Source organism: Pseudophryne corroboree, unplaced genomic scaffold (assembly GCF_028390025.1).
Source record: "Pseudophryne corroboree isolate aPseCor3 unplaced genomic scaffold, aPseCor3.hap2 scaffold_773, whole genome shotgun sequence".
Taxonomy (NCBI): Eukaryota; Metazoa; Chordata; class Amphibia; order Anura; family Myobatrachidae; genus Pseudophryne; species Pseudophryne corroboree.
In genome coordinates, this window is record NW_026970352.1 from 55,677 (window position 1) to 81,799 (window position 26,123).

At 41.8% G+C, this 26,123-nt stretch overlaps 1 protein-coding gene across 1 annotated transcript in view; it reads left to right on the forward strand.

Moving 5' to 3' along the window:
* The window catches only part of LOC135040833 (vomeronasal type-2 receptor 26-like), a gene marked incomplete at its 5' end in the record, with an annotated part of 133,138 nt that overhangs the window by 43,089 nt on the left and 63,926 nt on the right, over positions 1-26,123 (forward strand). The window contains one exon of the mRNA XM_063954870.1: positions 14,299-14,601. Coding sequence (XP_063810940.1) covers positions 14,299-14,601 — 303 coding nt within the window. The remainder of the gene's footprint in view (positions 1-14,298; positions 14,602-26,123) is intronic.

Consider the following 26,123-nt stretch of genomic DNA (forward strand, 5'->3'; position numbering starts at 1 on the left):
TGTGCCGACTACAGTACCTTTGGTGGTAACCCCACCCACAAGTCCCGTTTCTGCTCCTCGTCTTCATCTGCTGACACAAGCCAAGTTTGATGGTTCCCCTGAAGCCTGTCAAGGTTTTCTAAACCAGTGTGAAATTCACTTTGAGTTGCAGCATGACAACTTTCCAACCGACCTCACCAAGGTTACCTACATCATCTCCCTCCTCAGTGGTCCTGCTCTGGATTGGGACTCACCTCTATGGGAGAAGTCTGATGTCCTGATTTCTTCCTATACAATTTTCGTGGCAACCTTCAGGCGCATGTTCTACGAGCCAGGACATGTGACATCTGCCTCCACTGATCTATTCCAGCTACATCAGGGAACATGTACAGTCAGTCAATATTTAGTACAATTCCAGATCATTTCATGTAAACTCTCATGGAATGATGACGCTCTCTACACAGCTTTCTGGCAAGGGTTTTCTGAGCGAATTAAAGATGAGCTTGCTACTAGAGACTTACCTCCTGAAATTGATGAGCTCATATCCCTATGCATCAAAGTTCATCTCAGATTCTGTGAAAGGGCAATTGAACGATGATGGTCCACACTTCTTAAAACCTCCAGTGTTATACCTCCTCGTCAGTTATCTCCACCCAAAGATGAGCCCATGCAGTACAACATACTCTCGTCTGTCTCCTGCAGAGCATAGAAGACGCTTATCAGAACACCTGTGTCTATATTGTACTGCTCCATCTCATGTCATCAACGCTTGTCCGAAGCGTCAGGGAAACTCCAAATCCTAGCCAATCAAGGAGAGGGTCAGCTAGGAGTAATTAATTCCTCTCAATCTTTATGTAACTGTAACCTTCCAGTTTCTCTTCAGGCATCTCAGCGCTCCAGGAATCTCATCGCTCTGTTGGATTCTGGAGCAGCCGGAAACTTTGTGACTGCGGAATTTGTTGAGCAGTGGTCCCTACCCACCGAGAGACTCTCATCCTCCATATGCCTGACTGTGGTGGATTGCAGCAGGATTTCCGACTCAGTCATTAATCTTAAGAACCTGCCTATCCGTCTGAAGTTAGGAGCTCTTCACTCTGAGTTGATATCTATTCTGATCATTCCAAAAGCCATGCATCCTGTGGTTCTAGGCCTTCTATGGCTTCGTCTCCATAATCCACAAACTGATTGAAAGATTACACATATCTTTACATGGAGTCCTTCCTGTTCAGAGACTTGTCTTATAAAAAGGTACTTCCAGCTTGCACCTCTTCTTCCAAGTCTACAGATGTTTCACCGTACCAAGATTTCACTGATGTTTTTAGTAAATTCTCTGCAGATATTCTTCCTCCTCACAGGGAGTGGGATTGTCCCATTGATCTCATTCCAGGGAAGTCTCCACCTCGAGGATGCACCTATCCGTTGTCGCTTCCATAGACACACTCCATGGAAGAGTATATAAAAGGAAACCTTGCCAAAGGTTTCATTCTACCTTCCTCCTCACCGGTTGGCACAGGCTTCTTCTTTGTGAAAAAGAAAGATGGTGGTCTGCGACCCTGTATTGACTACTGTGGGCTCAACGACATCGCAGTGAAAAATCAGTATCCTTTGCCTCTTATCTCCGAGCTTTTTTATCGTGTCAGTGGAGCCACCATCTTTTCCAAGTTGGACCTGAGGGGTGCATACAATCTCATACGTATCCGTAAGGGTGACGAGTAAACGATCGCGTTTAACGCCCGTGATGGACATTACGAGTACCTCATCATGCCTTTTGGACTAAGTAATGCTCCAGCAGTATTCCAACATTTTGTGAACAACATTTTTTGTGATGTCCTCTACCGACATGTTGTGGTCTACCTCAATGATATTTTTATCTTTGCTAATGACAAAAAGGAGCATCATCATTGGGTCAAGGAAGTTCTGTCCCATCTCCGTGCCAACCATCTCTATTGTAAATTGGAAAAATGTGTGTTCAAGGTCAAGTCAATTCCGTTTCTGGGGTACACCGTGTCCGGTTCCAGATTAGAGATGGATCCTGAGAAACTTCAGGCTATCCATGATTGGCGAATACCCACAACTCTCAAGGGTGTTCAAAGATTTCTGGGGTTTACCAATTATTACAGGAGGTTCATTCGGGGCTTCTCTACTATTGTAGCACCTCTCACTGCTCTTACAAGAATAGGTGCTAATCCCTCCAAGTGGTCGGAAGAAGTTACTCAAGCTTTTTATCTACTAAAACAGAAGTTTGTCTCCACTCCAGTTCTGAAAAAGATTAATACCAGCTCACCCTTCACCTTAGAGGTGGATGCCTCTTCAGTCAGAGTCGGCGCTGTGCTCTCTCAAACAGACGAGGATGGCCACTTACATCCCTATGGCTTCTTCTCACAGAAGTTCTCGTCTGCTGAGCGTAATTATGCCATTGGTGATCAAGAACTTTTAGCTATTAAACTCGCTCATGAAGAATGGAGATATCTACTGGAGGGAGCTTCTCATACCATCACTATCCACACAGACCACAAGAACCTTCTGTACTTAAATGCCACCCAATGCCTCTACTCTCGTCAAGCCAGATGGGCACTCTTCTTTTCCAGGTTTGACTTTAAACTTTCATTTTGTCCAGGGTCACAGAATCGTAAGGCTGATGCTCTTTCCCGCTCCTGGGAGCAAGAAAATTAGTCTGAGTCTACTGGTAAATATCCCATTCTCGATCCAGTGGTATTCTCCGCTGAGAGAGTGGACTCTATGCATCCGCCACGGAAAAGCTATGTGAAACCGTCCCTTAGAAGGAAGCTCTTGCAGTGGGTGCATTCCTTTCACTTCTCCAGACATGCGGGTATTTAGAAAACCTTTAAATTGATTTCCAGATCATACTGGTGGCCGACCCTGAAGAAAGACACTGCAGAGTTTATCGCATCCTGCCCTAAATGTGCCCAGCACAAGGTACCTCGCCAGTTGCCCGCTGGACAACTGGTACCCTTGTCGTTTCCTCATCGCCCATGGACCCATTTATCTATGGACTTTATTTCAGATCTTCCTGAATGTAACAAATATAATACATCTGGGTTGCAGTTGACCGGTTCACCAAGATGGATCACTTCGTTTCTCTCACCGGTCTTCCATCAGCTTCCAAGCTGGCTCAAGTTTTTATTCAAGAAATTTTCAGACTACATGGTCTTCCAGAAGAGATTATCTCTGATAGAGGTGTCCAGATCGTAGCCAAATTCTGGCGAAGTCTGTGTTCACCACTCCAAGTCAAGCTAAAGTTTTCCACCGCTTATCACCCCCAAACAAATGGGCAAACCGAAAGGGTGAATCAGGACTTGGAGTCCTTCCTCTGAATTTAAATATCATCTTCTCAAGACAACTGGATTCATCTTCTTCCATGGGCCGAATTATGTCATAATAACCAGTACCACTCTTCATCCTCTTCTACGCCATTCTTTGCCAGTTACGGTCTCCATCCAAAGGTTCCAGAGTTTCAACCGCTTCCAGCAACAGCAGTACCTGCAGCTGATGTCGCCTTTTGTCAGTTTTCTAAAAACTGGAAGAATATCCAGACAGCTCTCTTGAAAGCTTCCTCAAGGTACAAAAAGTTTGCAGACAAGAAGGGTAGAGCAATTCCAGCCCTCAAACCAGGTGACCGTATTTGGCTGTCTACTAAAAATCTGAGTTTAAGAGTTCCAAGTATGAAGTTTGCTCCTCGGTACATCGGCCACATTATACAAAATATCCATTTGTTTAAAGTACGGCGTCTCCTACCATGCACGGCCTCCGCCGCCATTACTGCCGGTTCTCACATGTAAGTACAAAGACTTTCCCTCCAGTTTCAAACATGGGCGCAGCCATGTTTGTTTTTCATCACATGTTGTTTTCAGCCTATCCTCTGCAGTCTGGACTCTGCCTTAATTATCCAGCCAATCCTTGCTCATCAGCTAGTACAAATATCCTGCTCCAGGGCTGAATAATCGTCAGTGCTTTGGTTGTCAATCCTGCATACATGTCTCTCCTGATTGGTGAATTCTCAGCTTGACTTTCCAGATATTCCAGCTCCTGTGATTCAGCTTCTACAAAATACCGGCAGCAATCACCATCCTGCGGTGCAGCCTGAATCCTGCAGTGTTCCAGCTCTGCTTCCTGGCTTTCTACTGCTGCGGTCCTGACATCGGCTTCTAGCATTGGTTCTATTCTGCCTCCAGCTTCCAGTGGTGTCCTGGTATCGTTATTGCTTCCATTATCTACAGCATCGTTCACTAGCTTCTGTGGTAAAGTGTCACTGGCTTCAAGCTTCCAGCATGTCACTTACATCGCTTTCAGCCTCCAGCAGGGATTGGTGTTACCATCTGCCTACAGCGGTGCATCATATCATCTCCAGCGGTATTCATATATCATCCTGCATATCATTCCACACAACATCGGACCACAGTATCTATCGATGCTCACCATCGAACTGTTGCTCCAGTGGTGAGTTCAGCACATCTTTCCTCACACCAGTTTCGTCCAGTAGTCTCTGGCAATCCTACCTACAGCTTTTCAACCTCAGTGTATCAGTGCCTATCCCAGTCTCCTGTCTGCCACCTACTGTGCAGTACTTGCTCATTCCTCATTACAGCAGTTAGCTGTGGCCACGGACTTTCCAACTCCGGATTTTGGAAAGGACTTTGTTTTCTTGTTCTGCATAGCCACAGTCTCAAATACCAGTTACATTCCCAGGAACTGTACGGCATTTTCATTCTGCACTCACTGTTGAGGATTTCTCATTGCCAAGATTTATACTGTGTGTTCAATAAACTGACTGTTATATTTTACTCCATTGTTGTGGTCACGCCTTCGGGTTTATGGTGTTCTAACATCCTGTATGTCTAGGAACCTAATCTCAATCTCAATGGTTCACCTACATGCCAGCCCCTACATCTGAGGCTTCCCTCAGTCAGCCTCAGCCCTCAGTTGTGACACTTGGCTGTGGACTAGTGGAGCCTGATGCTGGTTTTTAAAAGTCGAGGTGCTAATACATCTTTTTTTCCAAATATTTTGAAACCAAGGGCCAAATTTACTAAAGTTGGATTTTGGTGATTTAAGTGATTTAGCATTCTGTTTCAATTTGATTTCCATTCAATGTGGGTTTTAGTTGATTTATTAAAGACCAAATAAAATGTCAATAATAAAGACAGATTCAACTCATATCCCAATAGAAATCACATTTCTTAAAAATATCAATGTTTTCCCATAGACCAACATGAAATCCCCTAATTTAAGAAAGTTCAATTTGATATTGAACTCTAAATCGAACTCCAAATCAAACCCCAAATCCCAAACTGTTTAGACTGATCTTAGATGATCAATTTTGATTTCTAAGCTCTTTCTAATAATAGGAAATTGTTAGTGATGACTTTTTGAGTACCCAAAAACATATGGGGCAGTGTAGAAGTATCAAAAATGGGTGACCATGGTTATGATATGTTCTGCTCCCACCTACACAATACAATTCATCACCTGACTGAGATAACCCTGCAGGAACAATCAGAGCACCAGCAGCAGCTTAATGAGCTGAATAGAGCACATATTTATACTTATAAACATCAAACGTAATCTATTACTATGCAATAGATAGCACCAGAGCACAATATTGGGCAATTTGGCTGATAAATATAATGACATTTATAAACATGAGTGAAGTAACCGGCTCTCCTGATTCAGCCCATGATGCCAGAGGGATGGTTGTTGTGTAAGATACCAGTATGTGGTAATAAAGCAACTAATAAAGATGCACAATAATATAGAGACCCAATCCATGTCAAAATTCCTCTTTGTTTTTTTCCATGTGGACTACAATTGGGACCTGTAACCTGTGCCGAGCACAGCGGTAGCATAGCGAAGCACCTTGCCCGAAGTGAAGAGAGTCATGCGAAGGGACACGGGGCACTAATTGAGGTTCCTCATCACTTTACGAAGAAAACAACACAAAAAACATCAAAACTTGTCAACATTTTTTCTTGCCGACCTTGTTCATGTCGACATATTTCAAGTGTCGACCTAGCCACTGTAGACCAATAGGTGTCAACCTATTGGGTGTCAACCTAGACACTGTCCACCCTGAGTCCCATACCCCTATAATGACCCTGGTGTAGCTATGTTAATAAGTTTAACTAAAAACTGTAATTCACAATATTTCTCAAATATGTTCTTTTTTAAATGCTAAATACTGGGATATTTCTTTTGGTTAGGAAATTTATCTAATCCATTTTTAAACATATTGACTGATTCCACTAATACTACATTTTCTGGCAGAGAATTCCAAATCCTTACTGCACTTACTGTGAAGAGTCCTGTCCTGCATTGGGTATAAAATGTTTTTCTCCTCTAACATCAGAGGGTGACCGCGTGTTCAGTGTACAGATTTTTTTTAAATCGCCTGATAGCTCTTTGTATTGTCCCGCTATAAATTTGTAAGTATCAATAATTTCTCCTCTTAGATGCCTCTTTTTGAGTGTAAACATATCTAACCTAGCAAGCATTTACTCATATTCCAGTTCCTCTAACCCCTTAATCAATTTGGTGGCTCGCCTCAGAACCTTTTCAAGTTCCATGATATCTTTTTTATAGTATAACCCCAGAAATGTACACATTAGGGATCATTCAGACCTGATCACACACTTGGATTTTTGCTGCGCTGCGATCAGTTCAGAACTGCACATGCGTATGCACCGCAATGCATAGGTGCATTATACGAGTACAAAGCGGATAGTTGCTGGGCGATGGATTATACGAAGAATCCATTCGCACGGCCGATTGCAAGGAGATTGACAGGAAGAAGGTGTTTGTGAGTGTCAACTGACCATTTTCTGGGAATATTTGAAAAAACACAGGTGTGTCCAAGCGTTTGCAGGGTGGGTGTCTGACATCAGTTCCAGTACTGCTTTCTCTGATCTACATTATCACTTACTTTTTCATATACTGTACACTAATTAAGTTAGTCTGACAATACCTATTCCTCACAAAACCGTGGTGGTTCCTATTAATAACTTTGGAGGTCTCCAAGAACTCCTGTATGCTATACCTTATTATAATGTACCTGCCAATATTTTTCCCATTATATTTGTCAAACTTACAAGTCTATAATTTCCGGGATGAGTTTTAGTTCCCTTTTTAAATATTGGGACTTCCTCTGCTATACACCAGCCCTTTGGTTCCAAGACTGATGGAATTGTATCATAGAAAATCAAATATAAAGGCTTTGCTAATTCTGAGTGAAGCTCCATAAGAATCTTTGGATGAAGACCATCAGGACCTGGAGATTTATTTATCTTAATTTTACTTAGTCTCTCCTGGACTACTTACTCATTTAACAAAGCACTTAGCAACGGGACCTTATCATGGCTTTTGTTGTGCATTACTCCAACAAACTGAACCTCTCTAGTAAATACCTATGAAAAAAAAGTTAAATAATTCATCGTTTTCTTTGTCCTCATTAATCAAGACACCCAACTCACCCTATAATGGTCCTATGTTCCCCTTTTTTAACCTTTCACTGTTTATATACAGTACTTTAATTGTTTTCAATTTTAGCAGCTCTGATTCCTTTTTTCATTTTATGTTACATTCTTTGTATTATTGGAATGATTCTGCCTTCCCGGTGGATTTAAATGATTTGAACGCATGCCTATTTTAATTTATTTGTACCTTATCCTTTTATAAAGCCACATTGGTTTGAATTTACTACTCCTACGTTTGCTGCACATGGGAATGAACTTTTCAATGTTCTTATTCAGTAAAGTTTTGAAAGCCTCCCACATTTCATCTGGATCCTTAAAATGAAACAAAGGGCCTAATTCAGTGTTGATTGCAGCAGCAAATTTATTAGCAGTTGAGCAAAACCATGTGCACTGCAGCGGGGGAAGGTATAACATGTGTAGAGAGAGTTAGATTTAGGTGGGGGGTGTTAAAACTGAAATCTAAATTGCAGACAGTATTTACCCTGCACAAAAACAAAATAACCCATCCAAACCTAACTATCTCTGCAAATGTTATATCTGCCACACCCGCAGTGCACATGGTTTTGCCCACCTGATAACAGCTTTGCTGCTGTGATCAACTCTGAATAACCCCCATAGTTTTCCAATTAATTTCCTTTAGTGTATGTTTCAGCATTTTGAATTTTGCTTTTCTAAAGTTTAAGATCTTAGTTGTGCCCATATAGAGCTGTTTTTGAAACTATTGTCGAATGTAACCATTCTGTATTATGATCGCTTTTTCCCAAGGTCTCCCCTACTTTAGTATTTGATATTATCGCCACATTATTAGTTAGTACCAGATCCAGTATAGTCCTTAGTCTAGTTGGTTCTTAGATTACTTGAGACAAATAATGATTTTTTAGCATTGTTAAGAACTTGTTTTCCCTGGCTGTATCATCTGATTTGGTTTTCCAATTTATATCCAGATAGTTAAAATCACTAATGATTAGTACCTTCCCCAGTCTTGCAGCATTTTTGATTTGCTGCAAGAGTTGTAATTCCCCATTCACACTAATATCCGGTAGTTTGTATCATGTCCCTGTTAGTAACTTTTTTGTACAGATGGAGCCACGCTCATCTGATGCGGCTCCATCGCATTCCAGCGTAGTCAGCATGATCCGTCCACCTAGTCACACTGGGAGCATACAGAGAATGTGTGCCAGACAATGGGGTATATGCAATTAGCGGCGAATCGCTGAAATTTTTCGCCCGTATTTTTATTCGACACAATTCGACCATTGAATTCTGGCAAGTGGGTGCCGAAATTCACCATATTCAATGAAAAACGGATTAGACAGTCCCGCTGTCGAAAAACGGCCGATTTGACGGATTTTGATCTGATTTTTAAAAAAAACGGTAAAAAACTGGAAAAAACCCCAAAAAAATTGCGTGGGGTCCCCCCTCCAAAGCATAACCAGCCTCGGGCTCTTCGAGCTGGTCCTGGTTCTAAAAATTCGGGAAAAAAATGGACAGGGGATCACCAGTATTTTTAAAACCAGCACCGGGCTCTGTTCCTGTTGCTGGTGCAAAAAATATGGGGGACAAAAAGAGTAGGGGTCCCCCATATTTTTTACACCAGCATCGGGCTCCACTAGCTGGACAGATAATGCACAGCCGGGGGTCACTTTTATACAGCGCCCTGCGGCCGTGGCATTAAATATCCAACTAGACACCCCTGGCCGGGGTACCCTGGGGGAGTGGGGACCCCTTCAATCAAGGGGTCCCCCCCAGCCACCCAAGGGCCAGGGGTGAAGCCTGAGGCTGTCCCTTCCATACAAGGGCTGCGGATGGGGGCTGATAGCCTTGAGTAGTTGTCAAGAATATTGTTTTTTTCCTGTAGTACTACAAGTCCCAGCAAGCCTCCCCCGCAAGCTGGTACTTGGAGAACCACAAGTACCAGCATGTTGGAGAAAAACGGGCCCGCTGGTACCTGTAGTACTACTGGAAAAAAAATACCCAAATAAAAACAGGAGACACACACCTTGAGAGTAAAACTTTATTTCACACCTGCTGACACACACATACTTACCTATGTTGACATGCCGACTCCAACGTCTCCTGATCCGACGATCCGGGGTACCTGTAAATAAAATTATACTCATCTCAATCCAGTGTCCAGATATAAATCCTCGTACTTGGCAAAAAGAAAAACGAACACCCGACCAAGCCGGACTGAAAGGGGTCCCATGTTTACACATGGGACCCTTTTCCCTGAATTCCGGGACCCCACGTGACTGCTGTCACAGAGGTCCCTTCAGCCAATCAGGAAGCGCTACTTCGTGGCACTCACCTGATTGGCTGTATGCGCGTCTGAGCTGTCAGACAGCGCATCGCACAGCTCCCTCCATTACTTTCAATGGTGGGAACTTTGCCGTCAGCGGTGGGGTTACCCGCGGTCAGTCGCTGACCGCAGGTGACCTCACCGCTAACCGCAAAGTTCCCACCATTGAATATAATGGAGAGGCTTTGCGATGCGCTGTCTGACAGCTCAGACGCGCAGCCAATCAGCAGAGTGCCAGGACGTTGCGCTCGCTGATTGGCTGAAGGTTATTTGGGTATTTTTTTTCCAGTAGTACTACAGGTACCAGGGGGACCCCTACTCTTTTTGTCCCCCGTTTTTTTTTTTGCACCAGCACCAGGCGCAGAGCCCGGTGCTGATTTTAAAAATACGGGGGATCTCCTGTCCATTTTTTCCCTGGATTTTTAGAACCAGGACCAGCTCGAAGAGCCCGAGGCTGGTTATGCTTTGGAGGGGGGACCCCACGCCATTTTTTTCCGGGATTTTACCATTCCATCTAAAAAAATATATATATATATTTTTTTTAAATATATAAATAATACTTGTGCCTACAAAAAAGACAATCCAAGTACCTAATCCCTTCTAATATAAATAGATATGCTATTACCAATAAAAAAAAAACACCAAAAAAAACATGTTTTAAAAATGTTTTATTCAATTACCCCACCAAAGTGTGGCGGATTGAAAATGACGAATTTACTGTCTAAAAGCACTGTTGTCGAATTTCCAAACTTCAATTGAATATACTTTTGTCGAATTGCCGCATTTGTACCATTGCAGAAATTTCGAATTTGACAAATGTCGAATTTCCAAAAGTCGAATTTTGAAAGTCCGTTTTTTTGACGGAAAGTACTGAATTGCATTGTCGATTTTTTTTCTTTGGCGAAAAAGTCCAGTTTTTCGACAATTTCGGGAATTCGACCGCAATTGCATATACCCCAATATGTCTATTCGTGGTCAACAAATAGATGTTTACCTTTGATCAAGTGGCCTAGACATCTAAAATACGCAAAGGTAAAAGGCTATTTGTCTTACATTAGAATACAATACAACAACAGATTTCACAATATTGTACGAGTGACCAGGGACTCCAATGACATGTGTATAGAGATATGATCCTTTGATCACCTCCTAGAATTCTAGGTTAAATAGAGGGTCATGTCATACTGATAGCAGCCTCCATTGAGACCTGAGATTGGCAATAGGATTCCTTTGACTGACAAGACCTATGAGCTATGCAGCGACAGAAGGCTCCCTGGGACTACACCTTATGCTAGGACTCTGACCATCCTATATAACTACCTTAAGGAACGTGGATAAGTATATTTGAATTCTTGTCAATGGTATTGTAAATAAATGATTGTTAAACTGTATTAGTGTTCCTGACTCTCACTAGACTTCCGATATAATAGTCCCACTGGGATCAAAATTTGCGCATTATGTGCAAAACAGAAAGTAAAATTACTGAATATGTTTCAAATGTAAACAATAAAAAAGAAAAAATCAATGATTTTATTACATGTAGGAGCAAAAATGTGTATTTATTAAAATGCAGTTGCGCTCTACAATATGTTGGACATATAGTACAAGTAGATCATTAAAGGAGCGGCTGAATGAATATAATCGTAACATTAGGAAGGGATATGATAGGCATAGCGTTTCTGCACATTTCCAAGACAAACATAACTGTGACATTAAGGAATTGAGAAATATATGTGACATTAAGATAGCTAAACCACATTGAAGAACTCGAGATGCAGAAACTGCACTGGCCAAACTTGAAATGAAAATTATATACTATGAGGACTTTGTACCCACAGGGGTTAAATGCAGATTTTGAGACCAAATGGTTTATATAAATACACTATGCTTAGGTACAAAGAGTTTGAAATGATATGATAAATACCTAATCATGTGCTTTTCTGTGCTACATACGTAGGCCTCTGGATGCACTGGGGATTATCCGAAAGGGGAAGGAATTGGATCTGTGAATTTATACATTGTATTTAGATCCATTTGAAGGACTGTAGTCTTTTCTTGGTAGATTTTTATACTTGATTGCTCCTCACAGTGGAGGTTTTTTAAGTTATTGGATACAGATTTACTGTGGATGTAGGCTTGCTCAAATACTTCAGTCTCATTACGTAATCCCAGATAGTCATGATGCTGAAGAAGTACCTGTCTGTATTAATCAGCATTCAGGACACCATTTGCTGAAATGCAGTCCATATTCTGCAAAAGGCATCCACTGTGCTTCTCTGTTGCCTACAGACGCTCATTATTGTACTGCTCTCCAGCCCTTTAGTGAACAATCTGCCTTCTGTTACTGCCAAATATTTCAACATTTGAATCATCAGTCTAGAGCGCCTGCTGCCATTTTTCTGTACCCCAGTTCCTATGTTTTCATAAATAGTGAAGCTGATTGCATAGTTTCCACATCAAAGGTATAACTTTTTGGCCCCAATTCTTCCATGAAGACCACTTCTGACCAGACTCCTCAGAAATGGAAATGGTGTGTGTACCTGTCCTCTGCTGACTACATAAGGTTGGATCATTTCACTCACAGTCTCAAGAAGAGCACCTGCAGTACAGGACTCTGCGCTACAGATGTGACCACTTTCACCTTATATATTTTGCTACAGTTGGAGCGTCATGTATAGCACAGCTAACTTTTTTTTACGAGTAGCGAGTGGATGGATTTTAGAATTTTTGTTTGCCATAATAATATGTATAAAGTAGTATGTTAAAGAAGCCAATAAAGAAAAATCACAAAACATAGCTAAATCTCTGAGTCCATGGCATGCTAAACTGTGCCATACGTGACAGGCTATTGGAAAGGTGTATGTGGACACATCTGTATATTCCTCCACTGATCAAGCAAGGTCAGGATTGCAGATGCTATAGAATTCAAAGAGGTCTGGGCCAAAAACAGTAATTTTCAAGTAAGCAGCAGCAGGTTCACACAATCCAAGGAGAAGGTAATATTACAAGAACTACAGTAAATACATATACTTCCTTCATTGTGTATTTACCATGTGTAGGATTTTGACTGCAGCCAAATAATATACACCCAAAATTAGTGAAACCAAGTGGCGCAACCTTATCACAACAAGATTTAGATGGTCAAGGAAAGGCTTACACAATAAATTTGATAGAATAGTTCCAGCTCCAGATTGATTAACAATGGGATAGTATAGCTGGTAAATTTGCATGTAGTAAGCAGAATCTCATTCTGGCTGGTTTTTACTTCTTAAATGTGTTCCCATAAGAAGCTTAAATAGAAAATAATGATAGTGCAATACCGTCTGTGTATATGATTTAAAATAAATTTAATACAAGACGCACTCACAAACAAAGGTTAAAAAACAGCATATAACAGAAGATATCCAGAAAACTGCAGCGGACAGTGTGGAGATATAGTCACCCAAAGTCCCGGTAACTAAAGGTGTCCCAAAACTGTCAAGTGTGTCCTCCGGATCCTCCGTAAATGCCGCACAGATAGGTCCCACAGGCTTAAGCGCTTTCGGATCATTTATCCTTCTTCAGAAGCGTGAGGGACAGCACAACTTAGCAACCTTTAAATAGCACACTGATTTAGGAGAATGGACACAGCTGTTTGATTCATTGAAGTCCTCCCGGCCGTCACGTACACATCACCGGAAGTGACGTTTGCGCTTCACTTCACAATCCCGGAAGTGGCATTACCGGAAGTGACGTCTGCGTGTCACGACTAGCGTGACTTGCGTTCCATTTCCCGTTTTCAATAACAAATGATCGGCAACATGTTTGATCCATATCTCAAAAATAAGAAATCAATATTACATTCTTATAAAACACATGTAAACATCTACATTAAATGGGATTGAGATAAATAATTACAAAGAAGAGATGAGGTAGATCTTAACACGGAATTAGTCCTTTAACGGAGATCCACTAAATCATTTAAACGATTTAAAAATTATTCTTTCGCAAGAAATTAAAATACAATTATTAAAAAAAGTTAATTAAAACATTTAATTAATAAAAAAAATTAATTAATTAAAAATGTTTTCATAAAAACCACTTCAGTTTAAAATCACTATTGAGGCCCAAAGGTACTAGAGTTTTCAGTTTATAAATCCACTTCATCTCCGTTTTGGATAAGGTGACTTCAGTTTCTTTATTACGTGGGGTTGGTTTTATAGTTTGGATGCCCCAAAAGGACTTAAAATGACAAGGTTTACATGCATGCTTGATTTTGAAGTGCTTAGAAACCGTATGTGTCTCTAAACCTTTTTTCACATTATAAATGTGTTCAGATAATCTGGTTTTAAGGTTCCTTGCAGCCAAATAATAGTTGAAGAGCAGGAGTTGTTCCAAAACTTCAAGTATACTAAAAGCATATGGCTGGAGCACTGATCTCAAATTCACAAAATACTGTACCATGTTAGAATATTGCTAATTACCCCAGTGATTACATTTTTTACTGCTATTATACTAAGCTACTACTTCTAACAGTATATTTCATTTCCATAGATCAATTATGGAGCCACTGACCCTGTCCTAAATGACAGACTATTATATCCAACTTTTTCCCGGATTGTCCCAGATGATCAGGACCGTTATGCAGCTATTGTTAAGTGTCTGCTACATTTTGGTTGGAACTGGGTTGGAGTCATTACACCAAGTGATGGTAGTGGGGACATGGAATTACTAGAAATGAGTAAACTGATGAGCCAACAAGGGATCTGCATTGAGTTTATCACGAAACTTTCCTTTGATTTAGACGTTAATAGAAAGAAACTTCAGGAGATGAAACAATTTACAGCTAGAATTCTAGTAATGTGTGGTGTTGGTTCCATGCATTTTTTTAATATTTTTTTTGAGAATGAAGCTTTTAATGAAAATTTTACATTAATCCTCAGTGACAAATGGACTTATGTAAAATATTTTGATGATATCTTCTTCCCATCCATAAATTGTAGCTTAATTTTTATATTACCTCCTAAAAAATTCCCCAATATTAATAATTTTATTAACAATGCAATCCCATTTGAAAGAACAAATGACCCAATACTGGAAGATATTTGGCTCCTGTTTTATAAATGTCTTTCACAAAATATTTTCAAAAATACTGTTTATCAGCGTATGTATCAGTTTTCTGGACATAATTGCAGTGGCAAAAATCATCTTCCAGGGACAATTTATGGCGTTGCAGAATTGAAGCCCCACTATACATACATGTCAGTATATGCTCTGGCTCATGCTCTGAACAGAATGAATCTGCATAAAAATAAAGATAAAACATTTGAATTAAAACAAACAGTAAGTTGTGTGTATGTAAGAGAGTAACGAGATAATTGTCCGTATTGAGAACTTGAATTTGATTTGCCAACACTATTGCCATGATGTTAGGCTCAAATCGATTGAATGGTGGCATAATTATACATCATTATCCAGTCAGTGGTTCTGCAGACTCATAAGTCTGTATTGGTCTTGTTTATCTTCAGGGTATAGAGTATAAACAGGATGTACTTATAATGCTTGTGGTCAGGATTCCGGTGTTCAGGAGACTGACTCCGGAATCAAAACCTCTGACATTTTACCAGCGGTCAGAATCCCTACACCTCCTCTAATTCACACTCAGTTGTTGGTTCCACACCACCTACCGAGTGGGAATAGAATCTATTGTGAGCAAATCTCACCACCGGGCCCAAAGTGCAGCAAGAACAGCAAACACAGGATGCCTCACTGCTTATATACCAACAGGTGGGTTGCCGCTGTCAGTATATCATACCGCACCCAGTATATACATGTCGCTGATCCCTCCATGTTGTCCTTTCTGCTGTGCTGCATATGTCATAGTCCCCCAGGTAAGCAGCTAATGTGACAAAGAAGACGGGAGTATATTATATCAGGAGGCATAGACAAACTAATTAGGTAATGTGGTTGGAAGTCAAGGAGTGATCTACATATGGTCATGGGTGGTGGGAAGAGCAGATGGGAAACAATCTATGTCTGAGGCAGGCATCTCAGGAAGATAAGTCATCAGTGTAAAGCCAGGACTGGAGAGGACAGATAAGTCACAGAGATCATTAGCAGTAATTGGCAGATACACAGTAGCATGTTCAGACACAACTAAAGGACAGTGACCCTCATTCATATCTGATCACAGCAGCAAATTTGTTAGCTAATGGCAAAACCATGTGCAGTGCAGGTGGTGGAGATGTAACATGTGCAGAGAGAGTTATATTTGGGTGGGGCGTGTCCAAACTGAAATCTAAATTGCAGTGTAAATATAAAGCAGCCAGTATTAACCCTGCACAGAAACAATATAACCCACCCAAATCTAACTCTCTCCATGCACATGTTATATCTGCCCCCCTGCAGTGCACATGGGGGGTAATTCAGACCTGATTGCTAGTAGGTGATTTTTGCACTGCTGCGATCAGATAGTCACCACCTACAGGGGGAGTGTATTTTCGCTGTGCAAGTGTGCAAACGCATGTGTAACAGAGCTATACATACAGATCTTATGCAGTCTCTGCACAGCCCAGGACTTACTCAGCCAATGCAATCACTTAAGCCTGTCCAGGACTGGAATTGATGTCAGACACCCTCCCTGCAAACCATTGGACATGCCTGCAACCACTCCCTGAAAACGGTCAGTTGCCACCCACAAATGCCTTCTTCCTGTCAATATCCTTGCGTTCATGCGTGCAAATGGATTGTTCACACAAACCCATTGCTGAGCGGCGATCTGATTTTTACCCGTGCAACACACCTGTGCATTGCGTTGCATAGGCATGCGCAGTTCAGACATGAACGCAGGCTGTACAAAAACGCAACCTAGCGTTCAGGTCTGAATTACCCCCATGGTTTTGCACATTAGATAACAAATTTGCTGCTGCAATCAGATCTGAATTACCACAAGTATCACTAGTTCAAGTATCACTAGAACTGGATATGTAGGTGTATTTCTGTATATACTGTAGAAGATTTGCTGTATCTAGAAAGTACTGTTGGTGAAGTACAGGGCTTGTTCCAAAACTCCAATATACTAGTAGCGACTGGCTGGAATTAAGTTCCCAATGTGCTGCTGTGTGTTACAATCCCAGTAACCACCCCAGATATTTTATTTGTATGTATGTAATAAATTGAGAGATAATTGTTTGACACTGACTTTTGGCCCTCGCATGGTAACATGTCAATCTCTCAGGTCCTACATCAGTCACATTTACTCTGTCAAACAGTTTTTCTTAGTTCTGTGGAAAACATAAAGACAAACAACAATAAAGTTGTCTGACAAAGCAACAACCTCTACATAGAAATACATGTAATGTTCCCTTTATTACCTAGCAATATGCATATGGAGAAGATCTAGCATCTACAGTAGATTGTGGTTTTTTTGGCATGGAACTAGCACATTGTTTCCACTAAATCAGCAGACTAACGAGGTGATTGCTAGCTGCTGTCATTAGCAGCGCAGCGATCAGGCTAAAAATAGTCACTTCTGCACATGCGTATGCGGTGCAGTGCACACGCGCGATGTACTTTCACAAAAGCCAATGCAGTTTCACACAAGGTCGAGCGACGCTTTTCAGTCGCACTGCTGATCGCTGAGTGATTGACAGGAATGTGGCGTTTCTGTGAGGTAACTGACAGTTTTCAGGGAGTGTGCTGAAAAACGCAGGCGTGTCAGATACAAACGCAGGCGTGCCTGGAGAAACGGGAGAGGGGCTGGCCGATTGCAGGGCATGTTCGTGACGTCAAAACAGGAACTAAATAGTCTGAAGTGATCGCTAGCTAGGAGTAGATCTGAAGCTACTGCTCTAATTTTTTTTTGTAGCCGCGCTGCAATCCTTTCGTTCGCACTTCTGCTAAGCTAAGATACACTCCCAGAGGGCGGCGGCTTAGCGTCTGCACGGCTGCTAAAAGCAGCTAGCGAGCGAACAACTCGGAATGAGGGCCTAAGTTACTTATTTCAGCAGACTGAACAGAGTTGAAAAAAATCATCATTACAATATGTTCTACTGTATCTGTGCAGTCATTCATAGAAGATGACAGAATACACAAGGGGCAAACTGCTGACTATCACACCATCCCTGGTCAGGGGAAAAATGGGCTATTCAGAGATATCAGGACTGACAGGGTCAGCATTTGGCACATTCTAAACTAAGGGTGACATGTACTTAGCAGTGATAAAGTGGATAAGTGAGCCATTGGAGAAGATGCCCATGCAACCAATCAGCATTGACGTAACATTTATAATTTGCATACTATAAAAGCATACAGAGCAGCTTATTGGTTGCCATGGGCAACTTCTCCACTCGCTCAATTCTCTACTTGTATCACTTCTTTGTACATGCCCCCCTTAAGAACAAAGTAGCCTATTTACTAAGCAGTGGAGAGAGATAAAGTGGACAGAGATAAAGTACCAGAGACTCAGCTCCTATCTGTCATGTTACAGGCTGTGTGTGATAAATGACAGCAGTTGGTTGGTTGGTACTTTATCACCTTCCTATTAGAGATGTGCAGCGGGCATTTTTCGGGTTTTGTGCTTTGGTTTTGGATTCGGTTCTGTGGTCGTGTTTTGGATTCGGACGCGTTATGGCAAAACCTTCCTTTCAAATTTATGTAGGATTCGGGTGGATTTTTTTTAAAAAAACCTCAAAAACAGCTTAAATCATAGAATTTTGGGGTAATTTTGATTCTATAATATTATTAATCTCAATAACCCTAATTTCCACTCATTTCCAGTCTATTCTGAACACCTCACACCTCACAATATTATTTTTAGTCCTAAAATGTGCACGGAGGTCGCTGGATGACTAAGCTAAGCGACCCAAGTGGGCGGCACAAACACCTGGCCCATCTAGGAGTGACACTGCAGTGTCAGACAGGATGGCAGATAAAAAAATAGTCCCCAAACCGCACATCATGCAAAGATAAATAAAAAAAAGAGGTGCAAGATGGAATTGCCCTTGGGTCCTCCCAACTTTATGTTGTATAATCAGGACATGCACACTTTAACAAACCCATCATTTCAGCAACAGGGTCTGCCACATCACTGTGGCTGAAATGATTGGTTGGTTTGGGCCCCCACCAAAAAAGAAGCAATCAATCTCTCCTTGCACAATTTGGCTCTACGGAGGCAAGATGTCCACCTCCTCCTCATCGTCAGATTCCTCACCCCTTTCACTGTGTACATCCCCCTCCTCACAGATTATTAATTCGTCCACACTGGAATCCACCATCACAGGTCCCTGTGTACTTTCTGGAGGCAATTGCTGGTAAATGTCTCCACGGAGAAATTTATTATAATTCATTTTGATGAACATCATCTTCTCCACATTTTCTGGAAGTAACCTCCTACACCGATCGCTGACAAGGTTACCGGCTGCCCTAAACACTGGAGCAACTTAGGTAAAATAAAGCCAGTTTGTGCAAGGGCCTCCAAATTGCCTCTTTTTCCTGCCAGTATACGTACGGACTGTCTGACATGCCAACTTGGATGCTGTCACTCATATAATCCTCCACCATTCTTTAAATGGTGACAGAATCATATGCAGTGACAGTAGACGACATGTCAGTAATCGTTGGAAGGTCCTTCAGCCTGTCCAGATGTCAGCACTTGCTCCTGACTGCCCTGCATCACGACCAGGGGTGGTTTTGGAATTGTTATCCTTCTCCTGTCAGCTCCGGTGGTGGTAGAAAATGAAGGAGGAGCTGTTGGCGGGTCACGTTCCGCTTGAGTTGACAAGTGTCTCACCAGCAGGTGTTTGAACATCTGCAGACTTGTGTCTGGCGGAAAGAGAGATACAACGTAGGCTTTAAACCTAGGATCGAGCACGGTGGCCAAAATGTAGTGCTCTGATTTCAACAGATTGACCACCCAAGCGAATGAAGGGCTCCAACCACAAGTCCCACATGCCTATCGGAATCGCTTTGTTTTACCTCCTCCTTCATTCTCTCCAGCTGCTTCTGCAAAAGCCTGATGAGGGGAATTACCTGACTTAGGCTGGCAGTGTCTGAACTGACTTCATGTGTGGCAAGTTCAAAGGGTTGGAGAACCTCGCACAACATATAAATCATTCTCCACTGCGCTTGAGTAAGGTGCATTCCCCTTCCTTTGCCTATATCATAGGCATATGTATAGGCTTGAATGGTCTTTTGCTGCTCCTCCATCCTCTGAAGCATATAGAGGGTTGAATTCCACCTCGTTACCACCTCTTGCTTCAGCTGATGGCAGGGCATGTTCAAGAGTGTTTGCTGGTGCTCCAGTCTTCAGCACGCGGTGCCTGAATGCCAAGAGTGGCCCGCAATTCTTCGGGCCACCGACAGCATCTCCTGCACTCCACTGTGGTTTTTAAAAAATTATTCACTACCAAATGCATTGTATGTGCAAAACATGGGACGTGTTGGAATTTGCCCACATGTAATGCACGCTCAATATTGGTGGCGTTGTCCGATGTCACAAATCCCCAGGAGAGTCTAATTGGGGTAAGCCAATCTGCAATGATGTTCCTCAGTTTCCGTAAGAGGTTGTCAGCTGAGTGCCTCTTATGGAAAGCGGTGATAGAAAGAGTAGCCTGCCTAGGAATGAGTTGGCATTTGTGAGATGCTGCTACTGGTGCCGCTGCTGCTGTTGTTGCTGCGGGAGGTAATACATCTACCCAGTGGGCCGTCACAGTAATATAGTCCTGAGTCTGCCCTGCTCCACTTGTCCACATGTCCGTGGTACAACTGCATGTTTTAGGAAACTGGTGACTCTTTTTCTGACGTCTGTGTACAATCTTGGTGTCGCCTGCCTAGAGAAGTGGATCCTAGATGGTATTTGGTACCGGGGACACACTACATCAAGCAATTCTCTAAGTCCCTGTGAACTAATGGTGGATACCGGACGCACATCTAACACCAACATAGTTGTCAATGCCTGAGTTATCTGCTTTGTAACAGGATGACTGCTGTGATATTTAATCTTACTCGCAAAGGACTGTTGGACAGTCAGTTGCTTAAAGGAAGTAGTACAAGTGGTCTTCCGACTTCCCCTCTGGGATGATGATCGACTCCCAGCAGCAACAACAGCAGCGCCAGCAGCAGTAGGCGTTACACTCAAGGATATATCGCAGGAATCCCAGTTAGGAGAGGACTCGTTAGACTTGCCAGTGACATGGCCTGCAGGACTATTGGCGTTCCTGTCTAAGGAGGAAATTGACATTGGTGGGGTGGTTTGCAGGAGCTTGGGTACAAGAGGAAGAAGGGATTTAGTTGTCAGTGGACTGCTTCCGCTGTCACCCAACATTTTTGAACTTGTCAATGACTTCTGATGAATGTGCTCCAGGTGACGTATAAGGGAGGATTTTCCTAGGTGATTAACGTCCTTACCCCTACTTATTACAGCTTGACAAAGGCAACACACGGCTTGACACCAGTTGTCCACATTTCTTTTAAAATAATTCCACACCGAAGAGGTGATTTTTATTGTATTTTGACCAGGCATGTCAATGGCCTTATTCATCCTACGGACAACAGGTGTCTCCCCGAGTGCCTTACTTAAACAAACCACCTCACCATCAGAATCTTCCTTGTCAATTTCCTCCTCAGCGCCAGCAACACCCATATAGAAACATAGAAACATAGAATTTTACGGCAGATAAGAACCACTTGGCCCATCTAGTCTCCCCCTTTTTTATTTTACATCCTCATCCTGGTGTACTTCAACAGTGACATCTTCAATCTGACTATCAGGAACTGGACTGTGGGTGCTCCTTCCAGCACTTGCAGGAGGCGTGCAAATGGTGGTAGGGAGCCACCTCTTCCCGTCCAGTGTTGGGAAGGTTAGGCATCGCACCCCCCGAAACATTTGGACTCTCCTTGGGGATTTGTTATTTAAAACGCAGTTCTTTGCTGTGCTTTTGCCAGCTTAACTCTTTTAATTTTTCTAGTGGGAGGATGAGTGCTTCCATCCTCATGTGAAGCTAAACCACTAGCCATGAACATAGGCCAGGCCCTCAGCAATTCCTTGCCACTCCGTGTCATACATGGCCAATTGGCAAGTTTACGCTTCTCCTCAGACGATTTTAATTTAGATTTTTGGGTCATCATTTTACTGAACTTTTGCTTTTTGGATTTTACATGCTCTCTATTATGACATTGGGCATCGGCCTTGGCAGATAATGTTGATGGCATTTCATCGTCTCTGCCATGACTAGTGGCAGCAGCTTCAGCACTTGGTGGAAATGGATCTTGATTTTTCCCTATTTTACGCTCCAAATTTTTTTCTCCATTTTTTTATGTTTGGAATTATATGCCAGTAATATATCTGGAATTAGATGGCAGTAATGTCTGGAATTAGATACCACTAGATAGATATCAGATACCACTGTGACTGGAATGATGATGACCTATGCACAGTGACAGGACACTACCACAGCACCCTACAGCAGCAAGATGCAGCACAAGACACTGGACTATTAGTAATGTACTGTAGTATACTGCCACCACAATGCAGCACAAGACAATGAGCAGTGATACTGAGCACTAATGAGGATGATACTAGAACTGACACTGAGCAGCAAGATGCAGCCCTGGACTATTGTACTGTAGTATACTGAGCACCACAATGCAGCACAAGACAATGAGCAGTGATACTGAGCACTGATAAGAATGATACTGAAAACTGACACTGAGCAGTAAGATGCATCCCTGGACTATTAGTAATGTACTGAATTATACTGAGCACCACACAGTGCAGCACAAGACAATGAGCTGTGATACTGAGCACTGATGAGAATACTAGAACTGACACTGAGCAGCAAGATGTAGCACTGGACTATTAGTAATGTACTGTAATATACTGAGCACCACACAATGTAGCACAAGACAATGAGCAGTGATACTGAGCACTGATGAGGATGATACTAGAACTGACACTGAGCAGCAAGATGCAGCCCTGGACTATTAGTAATGTACTGTAATATACTGAGCACCACACAATGTAGCACAAGACAATGAGCAGTGACACTGAGCACTGATGAGAATAATAGAACTGACACTGAGCAGCAAGATGCAGCACTGGACTATTAGTAATGTACTGTAATATACTGAGCACCACACAATGTAGCACAAGACAATGAGCAGTGACACTGAGCACTGATGAGAATAATAGAACTGACACTGAGCAGCAAGATGCAGCACTGGACTATTAGTAATGTACTGTAGTATACTGAGCACCACACAATGTAGCACAAGACAATGAGCAGTGATACTGAGCACTGATAAGGATGATACTGAAAACTGACACTGAGCAGCAAGATGCAGCACTGGACTATTAGTAATGTACTGAATTATACTGAGCACCACAATGCAGCACAAGACAATGAGTAGTGATACTGAGCACTGATGAGAATACTAGAACTGACACTGAGCAGCGAGATGCAGCACTGGACTATTAGTAATGTACTGTAGTATACTGAGCACCACACAATGTAGCACAAGACAATGAGCAGTAACATAGTAACATAGTATCTGAGGTTGAAAAAAGACAATTGTCCATCGAGTTCAACCTATTTGTGGTCTCCTATGCATGATGATTTGACTAAAATTTCTGACTGATGCTGCTGTCAGCCGTTGCATTTTATCCCTATTTATAGTAACTATAATGCATGACTATGCACCATACCCCTGGATATCCTTATCCATTAGGAATTTATCTAACCCATTCTTAAAGGTGTTGACAGATTCCGCCATTACAACTCCCTCGGGCAGGGAATTCCAAACACGTATTGTCCTTACCGTGAAAAAGCCTTTACGCCGTATTGTGCGGAATCTCCTCTCCTCTAACCTGAGCGAGTGTCCACGAGTCCTCTGTGTTGATCTAACCAAAAACAGGTCCCGCGCTAGCTCTGTGTATTGTCCCCTTATATATTTGTAGATGTTGATCATATCCCCTCTTAGTCTCCGCTTTTCCAATGTAAACATGCCTAGTCTTTCAAGCCTTTCCTTGTATTCCATCGTCTCCATGCCCTTAATTAGTTTGGTCGCCCTCCTCGGTACCTTTTCTAGCTCCAGGATATCCTTTTTGTAGTACGATGCCCAGAATTGTACACAGTATTCAAGGTGTGGCCTCACTAGTGATTTATATAACGGGAGTATAATACTCTCGTCCCTAGCATCAATACCCCATTTTATGCATGCTTATATCTTATTAGCCTTCTTTGCTGCAGTCCTACTTTGGGTACTACTGCTTAGCTTGCTAACTATGAGGACACCTAAGTCCTTTTACAGTACAGAATCCCCTAATTTGACCCCATTTAGTAGGTAGGTGTAATTTTTGTACTTGTTACCACAGTGCATTACCTTACACTTGTCTGTGTTGAAGCGCATTCTCCATTTGGCTGCCCATGCTTCTAATTTAACTAAGTCGTTCTGAAGAGACTCGGCATCCTCCTCTGTATTTATAGCCTTACACAATTTGGTATCATCTGCAAAAATTGACACCATGCTCTCTAGACCTTCTGTTAGGTCGTTAATGAAAATATTGAACAATAGCGGTCCTAATACTGAACCTTGCGGAACACCACTTAGCACTTCAGTCCAAGTTGAAAAAGATCCATTAACCACAATGCGCTGCTCCCTATTATCTAACCAGTTTTGACCCAAGTGCATATTGTGCTTCCTAGCCCTGATTCTTGTAGCTTGTAGATAAGTCTCATGTATGGTACAGTATCGAACGCTTTGGCAAAGTCTAAAAAGATTACATCCACGTCTTTACCCTGATCTAGGTTTGCGCTTACTGTTTCATAAAAGTCAAGTAAGTTGGTTTGACCGGATCTGTCCTTCATAAACCCATGTTGATTCCTTTTAATGAAAATATTGGTTTCAAGGAACTTCTGAATACTATCTCTTAGAATACCTTCCAATACTTTCCCCACTATAGATGTAAGACTAACTGGTCTATAATTACCTGGTTCAGCTTTACTTCCCTTTTTGAATATAGGCACTACTTCCGCTATACGCCAGTCTTTGGGAACCATACCTGATATAACTGAATCCTTAAAGATCAAAGATAGCGGTTTTGCCAGTTCAGAGTGAAGCTCCATTAGAACCCTTGGATGAATGCCATCGGGCCCTGGTGATTTATTAATCTTTAAATGTTTTAATCGGTCACAGACTACTTCCTCGCTTAAATAAGTACCTATCAGTGTCATATTCTTATTATTGAGATTGTGTGTCAGTCCCTGAATTGGGTCCTCTCTAGTGAATACTGTTGAAAAAAACTCATTTAGTGTGTCTGCTATGTCATTACCATTTTTGCTTAAGACTCCCAACTTGTCTTTTAAAGGGCCTATACTCTCCTTCTTTAATCTCTTGCTATTAATGTATTTAAAGAATTTTTTGGGATTCGCTTTGCTTTCCTTTGCTACTAGTTTTTCAGTTTCTACTTTAGCCGCTCTTATTTCCTTTTTGCAAATTTTGTTACATTCCTTATAGTGCTGAATTGACTCTGCTTCCCCGTCAGATTTGTATTTTTTAAATGCTCACCTTTTCTTGCCCATAGGTTCCTTAATCTTTTTGTTAAGCCACATCGGTTTATGATTTTTATTCCTTTTTTTGCTACTCATAGGAATACATTTGAGTGTATTTTTAGCTAGCAGGAATTTTAGTACCTCCCATTTCTCCGTAGTATTTTTTCCTAAAAACAAACCTTCCCATTCAATATCCCTGAAAAATACTCTCATCTTTTCAAAATTCGCTTTGCTAAAGTTTAAAGTCCTACTTGAGCCAGTATAGGGCTGTTTATAGAAACTGATATTGAATGTGACCATATTGTGGTCGCTGTTTCCTATGGGTTCTCCTACTATAATACCTGATACCAAATCCCCATTGTTTGTTAATACCAGGTCTAAGATTGCATTGTACCTAGTTGGTTCCTCAATTAGTTGGACTTAGTAGTTATCATTAAGTGTGTTTAAAAACATATTGCCCCTAGCAGTATCACATAAGTCGTTTTTCCAGTTTATCTCTGGATTTTTAAAATCTCCCATCACTACTATGTCTCCTACTCCTGCTGCTCTTTCAATTTGCTTTAGTAACAATTCATCATCAGATGCGTTGATACCAGGCGGCCTATAGCATACACCCAATACTAACTTTTTTATTAATTTTTTTCCGCATGCAATTTCTACCCATAAAGTCTCGACAGTGTCTACAGTCCCCTCCTGAATATCTTCCCATATATTAGGTTTTAAAAACGGCTTTACGTAAAGACACACCCCTCCACCCTTTTTATTTAGTCTGTCTCTCCTAAACAGTGTATAGCCCTCTAGATTGACTGTCCAATCATGAGATTCATCCCA